Genomic DNA, 21,385 nt, shown 5'->3' with positions numbered 1-21,385 from the left:
TATATATATATATATAACACGTATATAGGATGAAATCAGGGTTGCATATTTAATTTCAAGTTATAAGATGAAAACACCAAATAATAAGCAGAGTATATGTTGTAATCTGTATGATGTTCATTTATCTGTATATTGAACTACCTCCATAGCCATGAAATAAGTAATTTCATTAAACGAAATAACATCACACAGCATATGTTACTGAACAAATATGTTAGAATATACACCAAAAAAAATAAGTGTTTGTAAAAATAAAAATGAAATATGACTACTGTGCTAATAACTATTTTTGATGAAAGGAGTACTATATTTAGCTGAGAATATAAGTTCAATTATAAATTTAAACTACCAGTTTATACAAATTTGAATATATACGAATAAGCAACAGTCGATATATTGATAAGACAAGGCATATCTATCGGAAATCCAAAATGAGAATCAAAGAATAAATTCATCTTCCTCTTAATTTCACATGAATGGTCATAACTTGTGAAATCAGCAAATATCATATCATCATCCCAGCTTGTTTATAGGCAGATTATGCCGGTTAACAGAGAAAGGCAAATACATGAACATTCAATAACCAGTATTACCATTGTACTTTTAATGTGTAATAATTGTATTTGTATATGGGCTTGTGCAATATCGTTCTACATGGTTACCTGTGAGGGCTTGCATGCCTCTGGACAGCAGTGAAGCATTTCACTTTTGCAAACCCTGGCCCATAGGTAAGCATTTCTTTCCTTTTCTCCTTGCTTCTCATTTCCTTCTCTTTCTCTATTTCTTTTTAAAGATGATTGTATTTACATGTACTATGTTGACTTATATATATATATATATACTGTGAATTTCTGATTTTATGGCCAAATAAATAATAAATAATAATATGTACCGGTACCACTAGTAGCAAATGCATAACATGAGTGATTTAGCAGTTTCAGCAAAGATGCCCACTATATGCTTTGAAAAACAAAATATATATTTATACATATATAAACTATGGCTTTTCACTTGTTGGTTTCAAGTTGATAATTTCCTTTACCAGTAGAAGGGGTCAAGTCTTGACTGAAAGGAATATATATATGATATATATGGATTTCTAGGAAAGTGCATCCAGCAAGAAATGCTACAACAGCTCAATCAGGCAGGAGTTAGATCTCATGTACCAGGGGTATCCATATCAGGAACATTGTTTTTCATATACACCAGAGGTAAAGTTCTGGTAGCAAAACAAATCTTGGAATAGAAACCTATTTATCATGGTCTCCTCTTGCTCTATTTGTATAAAAACTACATGTATGCCATATATTTTCAAACAAAAATTACTGAAACTGACAACATTCTATCTGATCCAGATTTCAGATTTACTCAATCCCTGCTTATATAGCATAATTGCAGGGCTCTCCAGAGTCCCACTGTCTGCATGCACTGACAAGCAAAATTGGCGAACACATGAAATTAAGGAGAAATGATCATATCCCAAAACTAAAGTAAGAGAAGATAAATAGTAGTCCTGTAAAAATTAGAAGATAAGAAAGGGTTGATTCGAATGATCTGCAATTTTATAATTTATGTAGTGGGTATACACATGCAAGAGTGATGAATACTGATCTGTGAATCATGGACATGAAAAACATGGAACAGATCTGAAGCATGGCATGACGAAGGGACAGCTAAAATATGGGACCATATAAATCCATCTCAGAAAAACTTAAATATAGGAACTGAAATAGCATAGATCTGTGACAGAGAGCTAGTTGATTCAGAGAAGTGCTAAGGTGTCCACACTAGAAACAAGCTGAACTCTAATGCTTACCATTCAAAGAGTGTAGCTCGAGTTGTATGATCAAGCAGTCAGCATACACTTCATATGAGTGATCAATGAATGAATTTTTTATGTAACAACATGGAGGCTGATCACCGTAGCACCCCCTTTTTTCTAGCGCGCGCTAGACCGCGCTATCTCTCATGGACCACCCCCAAGAGGTGCTCCAGTGGCACGCCGTTTTGGCTCGCCGTGGCTCGCTGTTGGGTGGACCGAAACGACGTTGTACCTCCCACACCGCAGAGACTGCACGGCCTAGCGCGCGCTATCTCTGCCGGTGTGAACAGCCTCATGGACCACATGTATCCAGGGCAACATTCACAAATGTGTAGTTGTTGTAATGGAGGAGTTGTGGCTATGATACCAGCTGTGCTGTGGCAAGCCTATAGATACAGAATGCTTCAAATGTTCATGTTGACGATGTTGTTGTAACATGGAGATCTCTCTAATAAGGTGGTCCATTCAACTTGTTACAAGACCGAGACTGCCAAGATGCTATATGTCTGGTCTACCTTACACTGTTGTATGGATCCGAATGTTGGAAAATAAGCCAGGATATGCAGCAGCACTGGGAAGCTACTGACATGTGGTGTCTCAGTTGAATGGTGAAGATACCATAGAATGAAGATGTTCGAAATGAAGATGTCTTATAAAGAGCAAATTCTAATTATGATTGATTGCGAAAAAATGAATACTCTTCAGATCCACTTCCTTGCATGGCCATGTCCTGTGGAAGAATGCTTGGGAGATAGTTGCCCTTCTCTGGATACAATTGGAGGACAGCTAGAGCACAAGGAAGACAATGAATGACTTACCTCTCTTGGCTCTGAGATACCCCTGGTATAAGGCATATTGATATCAGCCAGCAGAAAGAAAAACACATTCAATGCCAGATATTGACAATTAAGCAACCTTACTGGGTGGATGTTGTATTGCATCTGATAGTATATGAGGGCATTAACTGGGAAGATAGCCAAGCCAACATCCCATCGAAAAAAACAATATTTACAACACAAGCCAATAATGTAGAAGTCATTGCCTCTTCCCTGTCTTAGAGAACTGGCAAGGGGGAACAACACAGGTTCAATCGCAGTATTTCCATCCAATAAAACATGTTTATCTTATATATTTTGATTAACCTTCAATCCCGACTCATACCAAATTTGATTAAATCATTTTGTCGCTCAACTTTTAAAAATTTGATTTGCTTTTATTTGTGCCAATGTATAAAATTGTAGTTTATGTAGCCTTGAGAGTAGGTTTGGCACTTTGTTTTCCTGGTTTATTAGGTGTATTTGTGGTATTAACAGTGTGCCATTTACCAAAAGGCATTTTAAAATACAATGTCACTATCTCCATGCATTCTCTTCATCTGCTGTGCTATTATCTTCAAGAAGAATGACCCACTGCTTTACCAAAAATCAATGTGACAAGCTCATATCCATACTCAGTTTGGAGTGCTTATATAGCGCCTTATTTGAAGATATAATTACCCAAATGTGTGCAAATGTGTGTCTAGCTCTCGCATCGTTGACATTTATTTGCTGATGATCAATAAGTTTTACCAAGAGAAATAATCATAGTCTAAAAATGAGCCTTTCCCCCTTGCATGAACTGGGATATACGAAGAGACGTACCATTAGTCCTTTCACAAAAGTAACACAAACTTCTAGTGCATTTTATATCTCTCCATCGACCTCCTGATCGCAGAATTGCACAGTCCTGTCCTGTCCAACCGCCGTTGTTAGGTTCTCCAGTGGCCCAATGTCTGCGATGACAGGCAAAAAGGCAAATGGGTCACGTTGCAGGGAAATGCCCTAATTGGTCTTAAAGCTGCATGAGTATATGTATACCATGTTAATCTTGCAGGCGTTGATGTGCGTGGGATGCCATTTGAATATGATTCATGTAAGGTATACAAGTTGATATGCAATGATGATGTTTTTAGTATGTTCGATGAGTAAATCATGGCCATAGCATGGAAACAAAATATCACAAATATTTAAGTTGAAGGGACAGCTAATAATGTGATAATATAGTCCCATCTCAGGAGCACTGATAAAGAAGGGATTTGAAATGAGAGCAAGATCGAAGCATGGATTAGCATAACTATGATGCTGCATCTCCTTTTACATGTGGACTTCGCAATCTACCGACTGAGCTATCGCGCCTCACTGGATGACAACATACCATTACTCCTTTCACACAAGTAAGGATAAGTGAGAGTACATGGTACATCATTCCACCCAGCTGTTGACCATACGGTTGCACAGTCCTCGCCGGTACTGTGATCGTTAGGCTCGCCGGGGAACCAGTGACTGAGATGACAAGAAAAACACAAAAGGGTCATAATTGTAACTGCCCAGATCCCAATGCCCGAGCACATGAATGTCGATCCAATATAAAAAAACCTCAGATTATTTACATGTATATATATAAAAGGAAGTGGCAACTTCCAAATTCTTAATGTTTGAGTACATAAATATAAGTATAATATAAATTAAAATATAGCAACAATTTAATTGTGCATTAGCAGCACATATTTCCAATGGCTACATGTTTGGAATGACATTTTGGGATTATATGAGTGTCTGGGTCACCATTGGGCAAGTACTTTATGAGCATGCACACAAAGAATATTGCTTTATATTGCATGTCTAAATGTAATCCCATGATTCATGTAAGGTATACAAGTTGATATGCAATGATGATGTTTTTAGTATGTTCGATGAGTAAATCATGGCCATGGAAACAAAATATCACAAATATTTAAAATGAAGGGACAGCTAATAATGGGATAATATAGTCCCATCTCAGGAGCACTGATAAAGAAGGGATTTGAAATGAGAGCAAGATCGAAGCATGGATTAGCATACACTTCGCAATTTCATCAAGCAAAGTACCAAGGACTGCATGCACACTGGCAACAAAAGAGGGATTTCATGTAATACTTGTAGATTTTTTTGTAGGTTTTTTATCTGAAATTGTTAACAATTGATGAAAAATTGATTTTAGATTTTGGCTGTGACTTAATTGTTCTATTTATATGACATTGATCGTTGTCATGTACATTTTCTAGAATGTATTTAAGTAAGTATTGTCTGTTGGGAGCCAGGGGAGTACAAATAATACAATAATTCCCCTGGCTCTCAACAGAGAGGTTACCGTAAATTATATTAAATTGTTATGTTATTTATTTTATTTGTAGTTATTTGTCTATGATATGTTAATGTAGTGTTATATTTTATACAAATGTGAGCCTTCATTTTATTTTGTGCATGACAATAAAGAAACTCAATTCAATTCAATTACATCAATTCCAGGGCGCCCACACACAAGAAAATTTGTATAAAGAATCGGCGTATAAATTCCAGGGCGTCCACACACACAAGAAAGTAATCCTGAAACTCGGTAGCGAAACGTCGTATAGGTGCTCAGTTGGCTACTGCAGTCATGAAACGGAAGCAGAAATGGGAGGTCAGGTCCCCTTTCGCGAGCTGTCACGTTAATTAGCCACGCCCAGTTATACCCAGCGTATAAATTCCAGGGCATCCACACACACAAGAAAGTAATCCTGAAACTTGGTAGCGAAACGTCGTATAGGTGCTCAGTTGGCTACTGCAGTCATGAAACGGAAGCGGAAATGGGAGGTCAGGTCCCCTTTCGCGAGCTGTCACGTTAATTAGCCACGCCCAGTTATACTGTTCTCGTTCGATCATTCGTCCACACACAACAAATTCTGTGATTCTTTATCGAGTTCTAGTTCAAAACGATGCCCAGACCCGCGTTTCGTTATACAACGTTTCATTATATGACGTATCGTTAGTAAGCGTACACACACAAAATTTCATTGTATCCCGAAACGGTATAACTATACCGTTTTGGGATGGTCATACAATGTGGACGAAGTGTATTTGACCAAGCCTAATTTTGAATTTAGAGTGGCAAATGTAGATTAAGATTTTGCCGAAGCACATTGCATGGTCCAGCATTAGGGATTCAAGGCCCATATCATATCCTGCCTGTGGTTAACATTCCAAAGACTCATCCACTAGACCATAATACACCTGTATGATGATCCATGAATTCTTGACAGACATGCATGTACTCACAAGCAATATTCTTGCTACCCCTCTCCCTCGATCCCCCCCCCCCTCCCCTCCCCCTCATCTTCAAGCTGCAGTGAAGGTATTGACATACCATTACTCCTTTCACACAAGTAAGAAAGAGTGTTAGTGCATGATATATCATTCCATCCACCTGATGACCATACGGTTACACAGTCCTCGCCGGAGTAGTCGTTAGGCTCGCCGGGGTTCCAGTGACTGAGACAACAAGAAAAACACAAAAGGGTCATAATTGTACCTGCCCAGATCCCAATGCCCGAGCACATGAATGTCGATCCAATATAAAAAACCTCAGATTATTTACATGTATATATAAAAGGAAGTGGCAACTTCCAAATTCTTAATCGAGTACATAAATATAAGTATAATATAAATTAATATATAGCAACAATTTAATTTTGCATTAGCATGCAGCACATATTTCCAATGGCTACATATTTGGAATGACATTTTGGGATTATATGAGTGCCTGGGTCACCATTGGGCAAGTACTTTATGAGCATGAACACAAAGAATATTGCTTTATATTGCATGTCTAAATGTAATCCCATGAATTTCAAGATGAAGGGAAGTTTAAAGACGGGTTATGTAAACCACTCTATATTTCTCTTTGATGATAAGGGTACATATGGTCAATGAAAATAAAAGAGGAATAATTTAGCTCTGATGGAAACCTGCCGCTTTTGAAAAGAGCTCTGAAAACAATAAAATACACACAAATTACTGCAATTAAGAATAGCACATTGAAAATTTTTGCTACAGTAAAAACGGGAAAAAAAATCATACTGGAAGGCATACATAATATGGACAAAGAATAAAATGGTTAATGTAAAAGCCAGATATATTTGAAATGTGTTAAGTTGCTTTTTATTGTTTTATGTGTGTATATATATATTCATGAATATGAAACAGTTATATACAATATACTTACAATACCTGTACAAAAAACATTAGGAATCAGTATTATTGTTCAAATGATAATATCTAGATATGCTTGGGTGGGATTAGAATGTGCAAGGTATAAATAAGATTAATATTGAGGATATAATACATGCATGGAGGATAACACAGAATCTAACATACATATGCTACCACTCCAGAGCCATAATAGAGGACGCACTGGCTGACCACTAGATCTGGAAATCTGTTGTACGGCATTTGCTCCTGCAACAACTGCTCCTCTGGTATTTCCTACACTAACCATTCTAACCAAAATTCCTTTGACCCAACACTACACCTAACTCTAATGCTAGCCCTTAACATATAATAAAACCAAGTTGCAACCCTAACCCTTTGCTATTAACAAAATAAGCCCGTAGCAGTTGTTGCAGGAGGAAATGACGGGTCACCCTGGAAAACATACCATTGCTTCTCTCACAGATGAAGGGTACACTTAGAGTACATTGAGTGTCACTCCAATGTACCCATCATCTTTGAGTTCAATACAATCATCTCCCCCTGAATCATCGCTGGGTTCGCCGGCACCTCAATGACTAAAGGTAGGTAGGTATAGGTAGGGTTGGGAGAAAAATGGGAATGCAATGTTTTTAAGTCTATGTGCGTCAATACATTTGCCTGTATTATACTAAAATGTCCTCTGTTTAGGGCAAGTGTACACTGAATTTCGGTACCCCCCAAAAAATAGGTAAATAAAATATGTTAAATATAGTCCGATATTATTTTGCTTGTTCAAAAAGAAATGTGTGCTAGATATTTGATGCTCCCTCTATGATTTCAAATAAAAAGTGTAACAATCTGAAAATAATGCCAGACAATGGCTATATAGGGCCTTATATACACTAGGATGCTTCTATCCTGCCTGCTCCCCGAACAGCAATATCAGTGTTCTTTTTGTTCAATGGGATTTTAGACCAAGGGTTATCTTTAACTGAATTAGTAGAACAGGGATATAGAGGGATTACCAAAACTATATATGAGCTTTCACAAAAGAAGTTACAACACCAGCTTTCCCTTGATAAACATGACTGAGTTAAGCTTGCACAAGGTTTTAATGAATAAGTTGAATACAGATCATTGATTTAAACTTCAATTTTAAAATAATAACCAAAAGTAGAAGTTTCAATATTTATGTTTGCTAATATAATAATGAAACCCTTGAGAGTGGCCCTTTTCAACAAGCATGAAATCACTTCCTTTAGAATGTCAAAACTTAGTGAAGCACATTTATCACTTCATATGATAAGATTTTTTAAATTTAATGTTAATTTTTGAGGAAAACAATTGTATTAGAAAATGTCTTTTTTAAAGGTTATACAAAGTATTGGGAAAATTTGAAATTGGCCAGATAGCGAATCTTTAAAATGTTGATATATTTGGATCCCCCTGAGGATGTTTTATAAGCACTAGAAAAAATAGCCACTAAAACACTTCTGCTTTGAGAAAAATTAAATATTAAAATTTACCAGTGCTGCAAGTAAATTTTGATAAATTTCAAATAGCTTATGAGGCCATCCAATGGTACCTGGAAATCTTAGAACATGCAGTTGCGATATATAAATCCAAATAGGAATAGCAAATTGGTCGATTTTAGTCAAGAAACATTGTTTTAAAGCCAAATTAATATTCTTGACTTTGAGAGTGAGCTATACACCATAAAGACTTTATTATTTACATTTTCATCACTTTGGACTCGATTTCAACCGCGACAACGATCACTGAATATTGTAGGATCGCATATGCTTCCAATATTTTCATTAGAACCAAATTCTTGACCCCATACCAAAACTTTGTATTACCTTTAATTCAAAAGAAACATTTTCAAGTACCTGTAAGAGAGCAAGTATTTAAAAAAAAAAAAATTGAAAATGTTCCTGTATGTCTATAACAAATAGAAAGGCTTATTGACCCAATGTACACTGTACAGATATCAATTGATATATTGAAACTTGGAAAAAAAACGTGTTTCTAAGAGGTTTTACTTGTGGAAAGTATAATTTTAGTGTTGTTTTAATTTCCACACTTTATTTTCTGATTCGTCCAAATCACTTACAATCCAAACATCATTTAGCACTTGCTAAACTCAAATAATGTTTATTTCCGGATCCTAATAAAATGGTTCCTTGTGATGGACTGTAAGGAAGGTACGTGCAATTTTCAAGCCGCAAGAGGCATTTCAAAAAGGGGAATTTGGTACTAAAAACTTATATTCTTACATGGAAAGTGTAAAAAATGCAATGGTGTGAATTGTGAATGCATTTTGATTTGGAAAAAAAATAGCATTTCCTTTTTCATGATTTAAGATCATTGCTCATGAGCTTGAAATGGATCTTTAAATTGGCATTTCCATCTGCGATTTTAAACTTTGTGCACCTTTATCTATTTACGTCATAGATTCTGTAAAATTTCATATCCATGACGCATTCAAATTTGCGATGAATGGGTCTTTTCTAATTCAAGTCCTGGTGACCATCGAATGTAATATGCTCATCGAATGTAATATGCTCATCGAATGTAATGGGCTCATAGTATCACACAACGCTATACCACTGGATGTCTTAAAGTAAAAATATTAATTCTGCAAATCACTTTTGATGGAAATAGCAGCTGAGATATGAGCGATGAAAGATTCTTTAAAAATCCAGCTTGTTGTCCCACAACATAGTCTCATGTAAACGTAAATTGTGCTTTGAGAGAAGGTCATTTTCAGGCTGTTTCCAGCAAGTTTATTTGAATTATTACGCTTGTCTAAACAACCATCTACTACTGCTTGAAAACTAGTCTAGTACCACTTTCAGCAATTTTTAAAGCCTCTAAAGCCTTGTCAAGATACGACTTGCAAAAAATGCTGTTGTTTTTTTGTAATATTCTCTCAGTGAATCCGAGCAGTACCTTTGTTGCCCGCAATTGCTATTCATTTAAACATTGAAAAACGTCGCATTTTTTACGGCAGTTTACCCCATCATATCCGATCAAGCAATGAGTGTAGCTTTTTCAAAATTCAAGACAGTTCCTCACACATTATGTACCAAGTCAAACTTATGCTTCACTTTACAGTATATGAAGCATAAAAGGGTAATCTTTCCTGTGCTTCCATCTGTAACAAAGAATGAAGACATTGCCTATGGGAAGAGATGATTTCTTCATTTAGTCAAATGTTAAGAGATAGCTATCTCTTTAAATTTAGCATTCCGATGCAAACAATGAGCCTTAATTGGCTTTGAAATTTAAATGCATTGTTGAGAAATGTAATGATAATGATGCGCTTTGCTTAAAGTTAAAGTATAAGAAGAGTCATTGTATTAAAATGGTACTTGTATACTGCAACAAGTCATTTCCAAAAATCAATTGCAAAATTGTACTTTTTGCTTTTGTACACAAAGAAAATGACATGTAATGAAAACAAATCCACATATTATTTCAAAAGTCATGTCAAGAGTAAATAAGAACTTTATTTCAGTTTACCCTGTAAAGATACTATAAATAATTATGTCAAAGAAGAAAATTAACAAAGGTTAAAACAAAATAAAATCAAACACAATCATACATGCAGCCTAAAACTAAAATAATTGTCATAAAATCACTTTTTCTCATTCTTTTATAAAGTATATTGTAGTAGAAGGGAAAATACATAGACAGAAACAATATCATGAAGTCAATACAGTGTCAATAGGTATAATTAAACTAAAATGTCAACTTTTCAATGCATTGCCAATTTAAAGATTTTGATTTCTATAAATATGGCACAGAGTGGTACTGTACCTCAGCCCACCCACAATGTATTCACCATGAAAGGAAACAACACCCCTTTGAGAGAACGTATGTACCAGGCTTTTTCTACTATTTACTACAAGATAAATAGTTTTATAATGCTTATTTTCCCCTAAAATACAAGAGGTTTACACAAGAATTTTTATATCATAACTGAATCTATACAATGCTGACCTTTGATTACCTTAACCCATACTCATTGGACAAGTTGGTATTAATTGGTACTTTATAGGTGATCTATGAACTCAAATTACCAAGAGCACCATTAAATAAAATTGGACTTTATGTGTTTTTTAAAGATATTTTGTTATTCTTTTCTAAAAATATTTTATATGAGTATTTATTTTTATAGGGGAGTGGAGAGAGGCATTTAACAAACCTATTTCCCAAATATTACTGCCAAAAACTTGTGAATTAACTTACGATGTGCTACCGGCAGCTGTGAGTGCTGTACCATCGACCCAATAGAATGCTTGCTCAGTGGCTAGATCATGAAGACCAAGTAAAGCTGCATTAACACCTTCTGATGTGAGTAATCTAGCCAAGAGGTCCTGTTTGCAAAATGTTTAGCATTCAAATGAAACGAAATAAATCATGACCAAACATGCGACAAATTCCAACTAACACAGAAAGTGCATACATATATAGTAGTTAGTCAACAAATTTATAGAGTGCAAAAACGAGAGATTCGCCAGGAGAATAACGATGCTTTAATGACGTCACATAATGGACCAATACTACCCAAGCAGAAGACATCCCATAAAGAATTAACATAATTGCAAAGCGATTATTTCTTAAATTATAATGAGTTTACCAGTAGTGTTAATAAATGTGATGGCATTTCAAACCATTTAAAAGGGGATATGAAACCGATTCTTACAACTAAAATCTTTTGTTTGTAAATACACAGGATAGGGGTTGATGAACAATAAAAGAAACCAGACTTTCAAATTGAAAAACCCCTGGAATGATATTAAGGACGGCATTTGTTCCCTCTTGAAACGCCGCACATACCGCGGTGTGTGCAGCTGAATATACAATGGCGTCTTATTTTGTTTACAAGCGACAGATTCCTTTATTTTTGTATCGCTGCATTTGTCATCAAAATAAAAACATGCGGGGTACTTTTAGAGTGAGGCAATAGATTATATATTTAGCCTGACGGTAGTGAAGTACGAGAAAGAACTCAAGAGAAGATGAAACAACAGGCACTGAAAATGTGTGAGATGTCATGGGACATCATCTGCTTGTGCAAATCATGTCCATCCTGTGATCTCACACATCTCAGCAGTGTTCGGAGAGCTCTTCAGGTGCTATGCCGGGGCTGTGTTTAAGCGTTTTGTAATTTATAATAATCATAACTTCGAATATTTCCAAGCATTGAATTTTGATAACCTTGTTGAATCAAAGTTTCAACTTTGCAATAATGAAAATACAGTTAGTTTTTAAAACCAATGAATATCTACTTTAAGTGTTGCAAGTTTTTGTTTCATTGACACTCCATGCAGAATAACATTCATCATCCAAATGCTCTTTTTAACCCCAAAATGTTTCACATTAACTTTGCAGCTATGAGCACAATCGAAGGTAAATATTCAACAGTGAAATATTTTCTAAACTCACATTGACTGGGGTGGTTTTAGCCATTGCCAGGTCCCCATCCATTTGTTTACAGACTTGTTGTGCTTCATAGTAGGTCTTAGCGTCAGTGTAGAGCTTGTAGCAACTGCCATCATAGAGGGACCAGCCAGACGGACACATCTGGCAGAACACTGAAGGGGAAAAATGGGAAGATAAGCTGTATTTCTATAAAAACTGATATGACAAATAAGAAAATGCAAGTTTGTGAAAATATAATTATTAAAACAAATATCTTTTCAACATTACAGTACGTTGCAAACCAACAGAAGGTCATGTAGATAAAACTATAGTCAAAAGAGACATTACTTTTCATAGAGTAGTTGTTTTTCTGTCTTAAAGGTAAACTTGAGTTCTGGTAAAAAAAGAAAATGAATTCTCACAGAATCAAACGAAACTTAACTGAATGTTCAAGATTACAAATAAATGTCATTTACCAAACAATTTTTGGTAGAAAATGTATACTGGCTGAGAAATGGGCATAGAAAAATAAGAAAATCAAGGTAAGTAGGCCCGACACACACCATTTGTGTAGTCCCATATACATCTTTCGGTGTAAAGTGCTTGTTACTTTACCAAGACTGGGCCAAATTTATTATGATTTTGATGACTCCAGAACCTTGCAGTACACACCATTACTTACATGCTCCATGATCAATTTTTTTTTCTGATCCATTCCACACCTTTTCTTTCACAATGCAATCATGACCATGCAGAACTCAACTTTGTCTTTAACTTCCAAGTCCCTATACTATACTAATACATGTACAAATAATCTAAAAATGATTTAATTTGATTATTACATCTGTTTCTATACCCTAATAGAATATGTAAATCATTATATAGGTTCTACTTGGGACAGGGCTTTGAATCTTTGACACAAAAGAAATGAAAAATATTATGTAATACAACCATGTATTAACCAGGAATCAAACTCATAGTGAACAGACTCTTCATAATAATAAATCAATCATTCTGCTTTGAACACAACTCACTTATTTCCACTTTCACATAAGCATTACAATTCGTCCTTGTTTTCACGAAGTGACGGTAGTGAGGAAAATCGTAACGCAAAGTGAATGCAATTTTTTTTTCACTATCGTCACTTCGTGAAAACAGCGACGAATTGTAGTTTTACTAATCATAAGGTTATATGAGTAAATTAAATGTACACAAAAATGAGAAAATACCTACAAATACCTACATACTAAAACAAGCTTTTGCCAATGCTCCCTTACTCTTCATTTCATCCTATCATTTTATACAAATTCATTCAACCAGCTTAAGCTCATGTGTATTTTTAAACATTTGATTCACTGACTTTATTGTTTTGTATATATTGTAAGATCCTTTGTTTATACAGTAATTTGAATTTAAAACGTTTTTATTCTTAGTTACCCAGCAGAGGCTGTAGCGCAAGAAGCAGAAAGACTTTTAGATGCATGGTTGGTCCACCACCATGCAGCTCCTAAATATATAAAATATATCCACCTCAACAAAAAACTTCAGAATTTTGATTTTACTGGCTAAAGATGTGCTCCAAGATGTGTAAATCAGCAATGTAAGAAATAAATCCGCAGAAACTCTAGGAAAACTTGAAAGTCAAATTTTGAAGCGATAGAAGCTGGACTCTTAAAACGTCCCCATCCACCGATCAGTCCAGAACAAACTGATCTTCATTTCATCATCAGCTTTCTTTCAATACATGGTACACCCACTTTGAATAAATGGATATAATGGCTCAGTAAATAAATATCCCCTTAAAGACATCCCTCCCCCTTGCACAAGTACCATAAAATTTGAAGGAAAATAAATAATCAAAAGATCAAAACAAGACTTAGCTAGAGCATATTTTCTGATTTGAATATGTAGAAAGGTTATATCAAGTTTCATAGTTCAATTATTTCAAGCTACTGTTTGCATTTTGCACAATTCACTCTCTTGGTACCACAATCTGAGCGGTACAAAAACAGAACATTTATGATACTGAAGTAATGATAAAATGTCTGCATCCATAAACTCATAAATAGAAGTTAATAAATCAAAGATTAATGCGAAGATCTATACATTCAGCATTTTTATCAACTACATTAAGTATTTCACCTATATTTCTCTCTCTCTCTCTCTCTTTCTTTAAGTCACACCTTACATCTAATCTTTTTTCAAATCTCTCTTTCCCTTTTCTCTCTCTTTTTGTTTCTAGTATATTTTTCAAAATCACCTTCTCTCTTCCTCTGCATATTATCTTACCCTTTATATATGTTGTATTTTTCTTCTCCTCATGTGTATATGTATACTTTTTAATTCTCTCTATCTCTCTCTCTCTCTCTCTCTTCTCTTTATCTTTAAATTTAAAATCTTATCTTTAAATTTAAAATGCTCTTTCCAGGGAAAGTCTTTTTATTTACTGTTTTGTATCATGAATAGGACACAGAAATATCACTACCTTCTACGTCACAAATCAAATCCAATCACCAATACTTTTTTTTGAACTTCACAATTTACAATTAGAATGAAATCCTGAATTTTCTCAGTTAAGATAAATATTTGCAACTACTCGACTACTGTGTAAACTTACCATTACCAAACATTTTTTTGTAAAATTACAGTTAATTGCCTCTTTCATGTCTCAGATTTACCATTACGACATCACGGCTCCTGTTTGTATACTGACAGAGATAACGGTATCATTATACTTGCTATGATCACATCAACTTATCAGATGCAAGCAAATATGTGAAAACATTGTACAATCAATTTAAAATCTTTGATTATGTGACGTAGATGTACACGGTAGAGTGAAGAATTCAAAACAAACAACTTCCACTTTCCCCATGCATAGTCACTTCAATACTGCACTATATTTTCTCCTTTCCCTTTTTTTCTTGTTCGTCTCCTCTTTGTTCTTATCCTGATCTTCTTCCTCTTAATCCTATTAATAAAAATTAGATAGTTTTTTTTCTTCTTCTACTCCACCTTGTTCTATTTCTTCTTCTTCATTTCCTCCTCCTCCTCCTTCATCATCATCATCATCATCATCATCATCATCATCATCATCATCATCATCATTTGTATTATTATTATTATTATTATTATTATTATTATTATTGTTATCATTATTATTATCAGCAAAAATCAAAACAACCTGGGCCTAATTGGCATCTTCTCTACAAATATCTGTAAAAGCTACTAACACACTGGCCATTTATTCAATGAATGTACATGCACCCGACATTTTCTCTCACCTTGGTCCTTCCCGCAGTAATACACGCGATCATGATGGTGGTAGCGGTGGGTTGTGTTGTGTAATTTTACCTAGTACTAGTTTCCCCGCATTTTATGTGGTCGTGATCCGGACCAGGGATCTGGACACTTAAAAACTCTGCAGCGACATTGGTCATGATATCGGTCCATGCAGTTTATGCTCCAAAGGCCGAATAATCACACTGATTTATACCCTTTTAAAAAGCCAAAAGTCTAAGCTCAACTCGGTCTGCTGAACGACATGAGGTTACTTGACCATCTCCCCGTGTATCGGGGTAGGCTGCTGGAATCGTACCGCTGGCTTGGGCGGAGCTCCCTGGAGTTAGCTTGGGCGGAGAGTAACCCACATCTCCAATGGACAGTTCCTCAAGCCGCCGCCCACAACGCACACTCACACACAAGCGAACACACTTCTAAATCCACCCACCTCATTATTCAAAAAATCTTGACAAAAAAGAAAATTGGCTTATCGGGTTACGGAAAGAGTAAACCTACATAAAGTCATAATTGTAAGGCCTAAAATAAACCAAAGCAGAGCAAGTAGGCCCATTAATGATCGACCGGTTTATCAATTCACTAAGTTTTCCGTTTTCTATCCTTTTTTTCAAGATTTTTTAAACAAATAACCTCACACGAAAAAAGCTTACAGCATTAAATTTAGGCTAATTTTTTTCCGTCTATTTATCCTCTTTCGAGGGACTTTTTTACGTGTTCATAATACTACTAATAATAAGATTATAAAACAGCCATTTACAACAATGTTTATAAATACAGAACTCACGCAATATTGTAACATATCATATATAGTACAAAACATTAAACTAATGTTAAATAATCACTGTTACTTCGTTTGTATCGAATTTCTTTTGATTACATTTCATATCGAGATATCTACCTTTAATTCTTTTATCAAATATACAGCATGTATCCTGTGCTTTTCACTTCCAAAAACATTCTCTAATATAGTTTCTATATAATAAACTGAGCGAAGTTTAAAATAATATATTGACAGGATTCATTTCTCTTCTCTCTATTTCATGACCTATACAAATATATTTTAAGTTCAAAACGATTCATAAATTAAACAAAGTATCGATTAATTTGGATACAATCTTCCAAAGAAGTGAAACCTTCTTACGAGCCAGGAGAAAGTGATTAGGCCTACTTGTATCTGGGATCTTACAGATATCCCATAGATTATTATCTTTAATATTCCATTTACATAAATCGTCTTTACTGCATCGGTATATATTCTATGAATGAATTTAAAATTAAACTGCTTAATTCTGTTGTCATTTATAATGTGAAATTTGTAATGAAGCACCGTCTTCCAATAGACCATTTTCGTAATGTAACCAAATTTAATGCACAAGTCTTTGTGAAGTGCCTCAATACAAATTATTTCATTCACCTGATAAAAATAATAGTAATTCAATAGTCAGAATGCAAACTGCATATATCAAGTGTTGCTAGGTAGGTCAAGCCATAATGTTTGTCCGACCTGGCAACGATTAATGTATGCAGTTTGGATTATGTCTATTGAAATACTATTATTCTTACCAGGTGAATGAAATAATTTGTATTAAGGCACTCCACAAAGACTTATGCATTAAATTTGGTTACATTACGAAAATGGCCTATTAAACTCATTAGGTAAATTAAAATAAGCGTTCCAAAAATGAATGCACGGCAGGTCCTGGATATGTTTTCCTAACATCAAATTACAATACTGTTTGGCTCTCATGTCCGCCACTTCAATGGAGTCTTTGCACCTGTTACCATTTCTATTGCACTGGATTCCACTGCAGACGGTGAACTATTTACATATTGTATCCTATTACGTAACATCTGCGTCCAAAAATTCGAAAATGCACTTTTTAACTGCCAATTTTGAAAGCGGAAAGTAATTCATTTTCTTGAAAATTAATACAAATTAAATCAACTTCTTTCTAAATATGTTTACTAAGACTTGTTTCACTTTAGGAATATTATTTCTTATCCTGTTTGGAAAATGCAATAAATCATTCCTATATTTGATATTGCTGTTATACCAAATCATTTCATTTTCAATATCTGTTACTTTAAACCGGGAGGTGATAGAGAAGGAGTGGGAACTCTTGTAATTTATTCAATCGCATTCGTGAGTTAACAATGGGATGTGTAACATTCCACTCTCGGCTTTGAAGTTCCATGCTTCGAGCCGCTCTTTCACTGCGTAGAATCACGAAGGCCAGGCACCAGTTTCACATTTATTAAATTGCCGGCGAAATTTTAGTGTAAGTTATAAACTTTATATGGGGATTGTATTGGGAATAGTACATCAAACAATTTTTCAAATTTAGTACTCCGCCCTTCCTATAATTTGTGTGCCAGAGCCCAGAGTTGTTAAAAGAAAAAATTAGATCCTCACAAAAACTCAATATTTAGGATAAAATCCGTTTATTTTCACACGTTTTAATGTCCCGTCATTTAATCCATGATTTACAATCTTTGATATTTTTGAGTTTGCTAATGCGTGCTTTCGCGTGCTTTTTGTACTTTTGCAGTTGGAAAAAAAAGTATGAAATTACGAAAGTTTATGTTCGCTTGATCAACTCATTACACATTCAAAAACTGATGTGAAATTATTGAAAGGGGACAGCAAACCTTTACAACAATTCGTTCGTATAATGTTAGTTTTCTCATTTTCCATAAATCCAAGGTATTCTTTATTTTCTCTACTTTACTTTCCCAGTTAAAATTTTGAACATCAAAAGAATGTTTACCTATATTGTATACCAATAAATGTTATAGGGTCTTTGGTATAATATAAATCTTCAACTTAATCGTTATTTATATTAAATTAATTAAATGTATACTTATACAGAAATTTAAAAAAGGTGCAGTTCTCCCTTAAAAAAAAAAAATTTCCTACTACTATATAGCCAAGCCCTTATGGGAAAATCTTTTCAATCAGTAATTTCATTTCCTTATATGAATATGATTTGCAGACACATACATGTTGAACATTTACTAACCCTAATTGGAAAAGAAAAAAAAGAAAAAACATAGTATATTATGAAGAGTTCCCCAATGTTGACATGATCATGCTGGGGTCAAAAGGCTCCCGATCGGTTTAATACATTTAAAGCAAGAATGGCCTCATGCAGCCATCATCAAAACCAAAAAACCCTTCGGTACCGCTGTTAAACTTAATTCATAATCATAGATGTTAATAATCATTATACAGAAGGGGTTACTGAAAGGGCCAGTACTGTATCCACCGCACCTGATATTTTTGTCTCTAATATGCGTTTGGAATTGTCAAGGATACATAGCCACTCGCATAGCGTGTTTCCCAACCGAACTTCAGTTTCAGACATCCCCAGACATCAGAGTTTTTTTTTAAAGATACCGAAAATAAAGTTCGGATGACCCTGGAAAGAGAAAGAACTTTTTCATATCTAGCCTTATACACACCACAGGGTCAAAGTCAAATACCCAGGCCTATATACGACGCCTTTTATGACTTCCAATGTATACATAGTGATATCTTGATCACTCCTGGGGCACACACACACCTCAGACCCTGTTCTAATTGCCTTATAGGCCGTTTGCTTGCTTAAAGTATGTCAAGAAGAACAACGCCATAATCATGAACTTCCTTGGAATAAAAAGAAGGTCCAACGCAATAGACATAATTGAGGTGAACGCCCATGACGCGCCCCTAAATTCGGGGCAAGCGATCGAGCTGTTGCTATGAATAATGATGTCGAATGCCTGTATTCAATAACAGTTTCTCTTTTACAAACATGTCAAATGGGAAAAGGATAAGTTCGTACTAGTAGTTTGGAAAACAATTGATTTGCTTTACTTTAATTTGTCCTAAGAACGGCAACCGCGACTCTTGACTGGTTCTTTCTCAACAAAGTTGGGAGTCATAATTATCTAGATTCGTAAGACACTGATCCTACATTTTGTCAGTAACGCTAAAACCGCACTAAACGTCAAAATAAATCTATCAATAAACAGCACAAAAAGGAAAAGGGTTAGGCCTGAGTATGTTACAATTTACTTACAGAACATATATAATAGTCGCTCTTGACAAATACCATACCTAAATATGAACCAGTTTTCAAACACTAGTTTTGAGGAACCCTTAAAAAAAAAAGTTAAACCCTATTGATGTGTTCACCGAGTATGTGTGCCGGATGTCGGTGGATGAAGATGTGGGTGTGAAAGAGGGTGATGGCCAGGGACGGTGGATCATCTTCTCAAGGTTGAGCGTCACTTTAAAGCAACTGCTTGTGGTGGTGATTCATAAATAGAAATATCCCTAACTTCTTTTTTAAAGGCGTTATAATCTTTTATCTTTTAAAATCTTTCTTTTTGTATGTAATCAAAATCATCAAGAACACAATTGCAACTACTTTCGATAATTTCGAGAAGTCCATCCTGATATTAAATTGGTTGTAATAGAAGCAGAACAATTTGAGAAACAATTCAGTGAAAGTTTGAGAAAAATCGGACTACAAATAAGAAAGTTAGGAATCTTTCAAAATCATCAAAATCATGGATTCTTTGACTGCAACGCGGTCAGAAATTGTGACATTTCTTGCATTCAACAAAGGATATAATGTGAGGGGCGACATCATATTTAGAGCCAGCTTTGCCAATTTATCTCACTGATTTGAAAGTATTTCATGAAAAGTTATGGATTTTAAAAATCCATAACTTTCTTTTTTATTGTCCGATTTTTCTCAAATCTTCACTGATCTGTTCCTCTCACTTTTCTCCTTGTATTAAAACAAACTTATCATCAAGATGGACTTCCCCTTTAAGGCCTTGTTAGTCACATTTTGAAATGTGTGAACATGAAAATGATGTGTAACGTAATCAGAACATGCAATAGGGTATATAGGCCCTAGAATCTATCGTTTACAAAAATAGTTGCGATCATGTTCAAGGTTGAGTGTAGTGTCTGCTATTAGATTTGGTTTAAAACAACTCATTTAATTTTCAAACTTTTTCTCTTTCTTCTTTTCTCTTTCTCTCCCTTCCAATTGCTGGAATCATACACAAATATGAAAAAGTGATATGCAACTCTTCTCCAACTTAGAGTCAACAACAAACACAGTGAAACTGCATTTTAGTTTACTGCACAAGAAGAATATTTATTAAAAGATTTGATTTCAATATAATACTTTATATAAAATTGTAGTTTGCAAACTTGAGATTTCAAAGATAAACCTGTATCCACATACTTTCTTTCATGTACAACAACACCAAAAGCTCAGACGAGGGTACATTATGACATCAAAATATGCTTAATAATTCGAATATGATTAAAGTGTGAAAAAATATATGCATATATATGTATTTCATTTCATCACTTAATAAATCGAGACATCATCATCTAATTTGCATGACTGTACACATGGAGTATTGCACGTTTACAGTCATTCCAGAACAAAAATGAATTGCGCAAATTAAAAAAAAGGAACATGATAAAGAGAAGCGATTTGATTGTCACTGTAAGTACAGAAAGTCATAAAAAGGACATGTAAAAAATACTGCATGAGCCTTAAAAAAAAAAAAAACTTATCCTCATACAGTCTACCATAAGTAAAATCATGAACCTAGCTATTTTGATAAGTCAGAGAATATATTTATAACCTTTCTGTGAAACAAATTTGTATACAAATAGATCAAGGTATATATAATTTATTAAACAAAACACTGTTAGAAAGATACATGAGACATAAATCAAAAAGTACTATACAAAAGTAATCAAAGTTTCATACAAAATATGACAAGACTCTTC

The 21,385-nt window shown here is 34.7% G+C and overlaps 2 protein-coding genes across 4 annotated transcripts in view; both read right to left on the bottom strand.

Moving 5' to 3' along the window:
• LOC115929992 (macrophage mannose receptor 1-like) overlaps nucleotides 1-7,364 on the bottom strand; it is a 71,835-nt gene extending 64,471 nt beyond the window's left edge. Inside the window, exons 1-2 of one of the 3 annotated variants that reach the window (XM_031000259.1) lie at nucleotides 7,316-7,354; nucleotides 6,026-6,150 (exon numbers count right to left, since the gene is read on the bottom strand). Coding sequence is in view for 1 of the 3 variants with exons in the window: in XM_031000258.1 (XP_030856118.1) it covers nucleotides 4,016-4,175 (160 nt within the window). In the remaining 2 variants the exon portion in view is untranslated. Of the gene's footprint in view, nucleotides 1-4,015; nucleotides 4,195-6,025; nucleotides 6,151-7,315 lie in introns of those variants that run through there. The other 2 variants (XM_031000260.1, XM_031000258.1) reach the window with 2 other exon arrangements.
• Nucleotides 7,365-7,378: 14 nt separating this feature from the next.
• Nucleotides 7,379-15,920, bottom strand: LOC115929991 (alpha-N-acetylgalactosamine-specific lectin-like). Its single transcript, XM_031000257.1, has 4 exons — nucleotides 15,564-15,920; nucleotides 12,304-12,452; nucleotides 11,104-11,231; nucleotides 7,379-7,445 (listed from the first exon to the last, which is right to left on the bottom strand). The coding sequence occupies exons 2-4, from the start codon at nucleotides 12,439-12,441 to the stop codon at nucleotides 7,439-7,441; spliced, it is 273 nt and encodes a 90-aa protein (XP_030856117.1). The 5' UTR covers nucleotides 12,442-12,452; nucleotides 15,564-15,920; the 3' UTR covers nucleotides 7,379-7,438.
• Between the last annotated feature and the right edge of the window lie 5,465 nt (nucleotides 15,921-21,385).

Source organism: Strongylocentrotus purpuratus, unplaced genomic scaffold (genome assembly GCF_000002235.5).
Source record: "Strongylocentrotus purpuratus isolate Spur 01 unplaced genomic scaffold, Spur_5.0 spur5_scaffold_6, whole genome shotgun sequence".
NCBI lineage: Eukaryota > Metazoa > Echinodermata > Echinoidea > Camarodonta > Strongylocentrotidae > Strongylocentrotus > Strongylocentrotus purpuratus.
The sequence above is the reverse complement of the archived record's forward strand: the minus strand, read 5'-3'. Positions and strand labels throughout refer to the sequence as shown.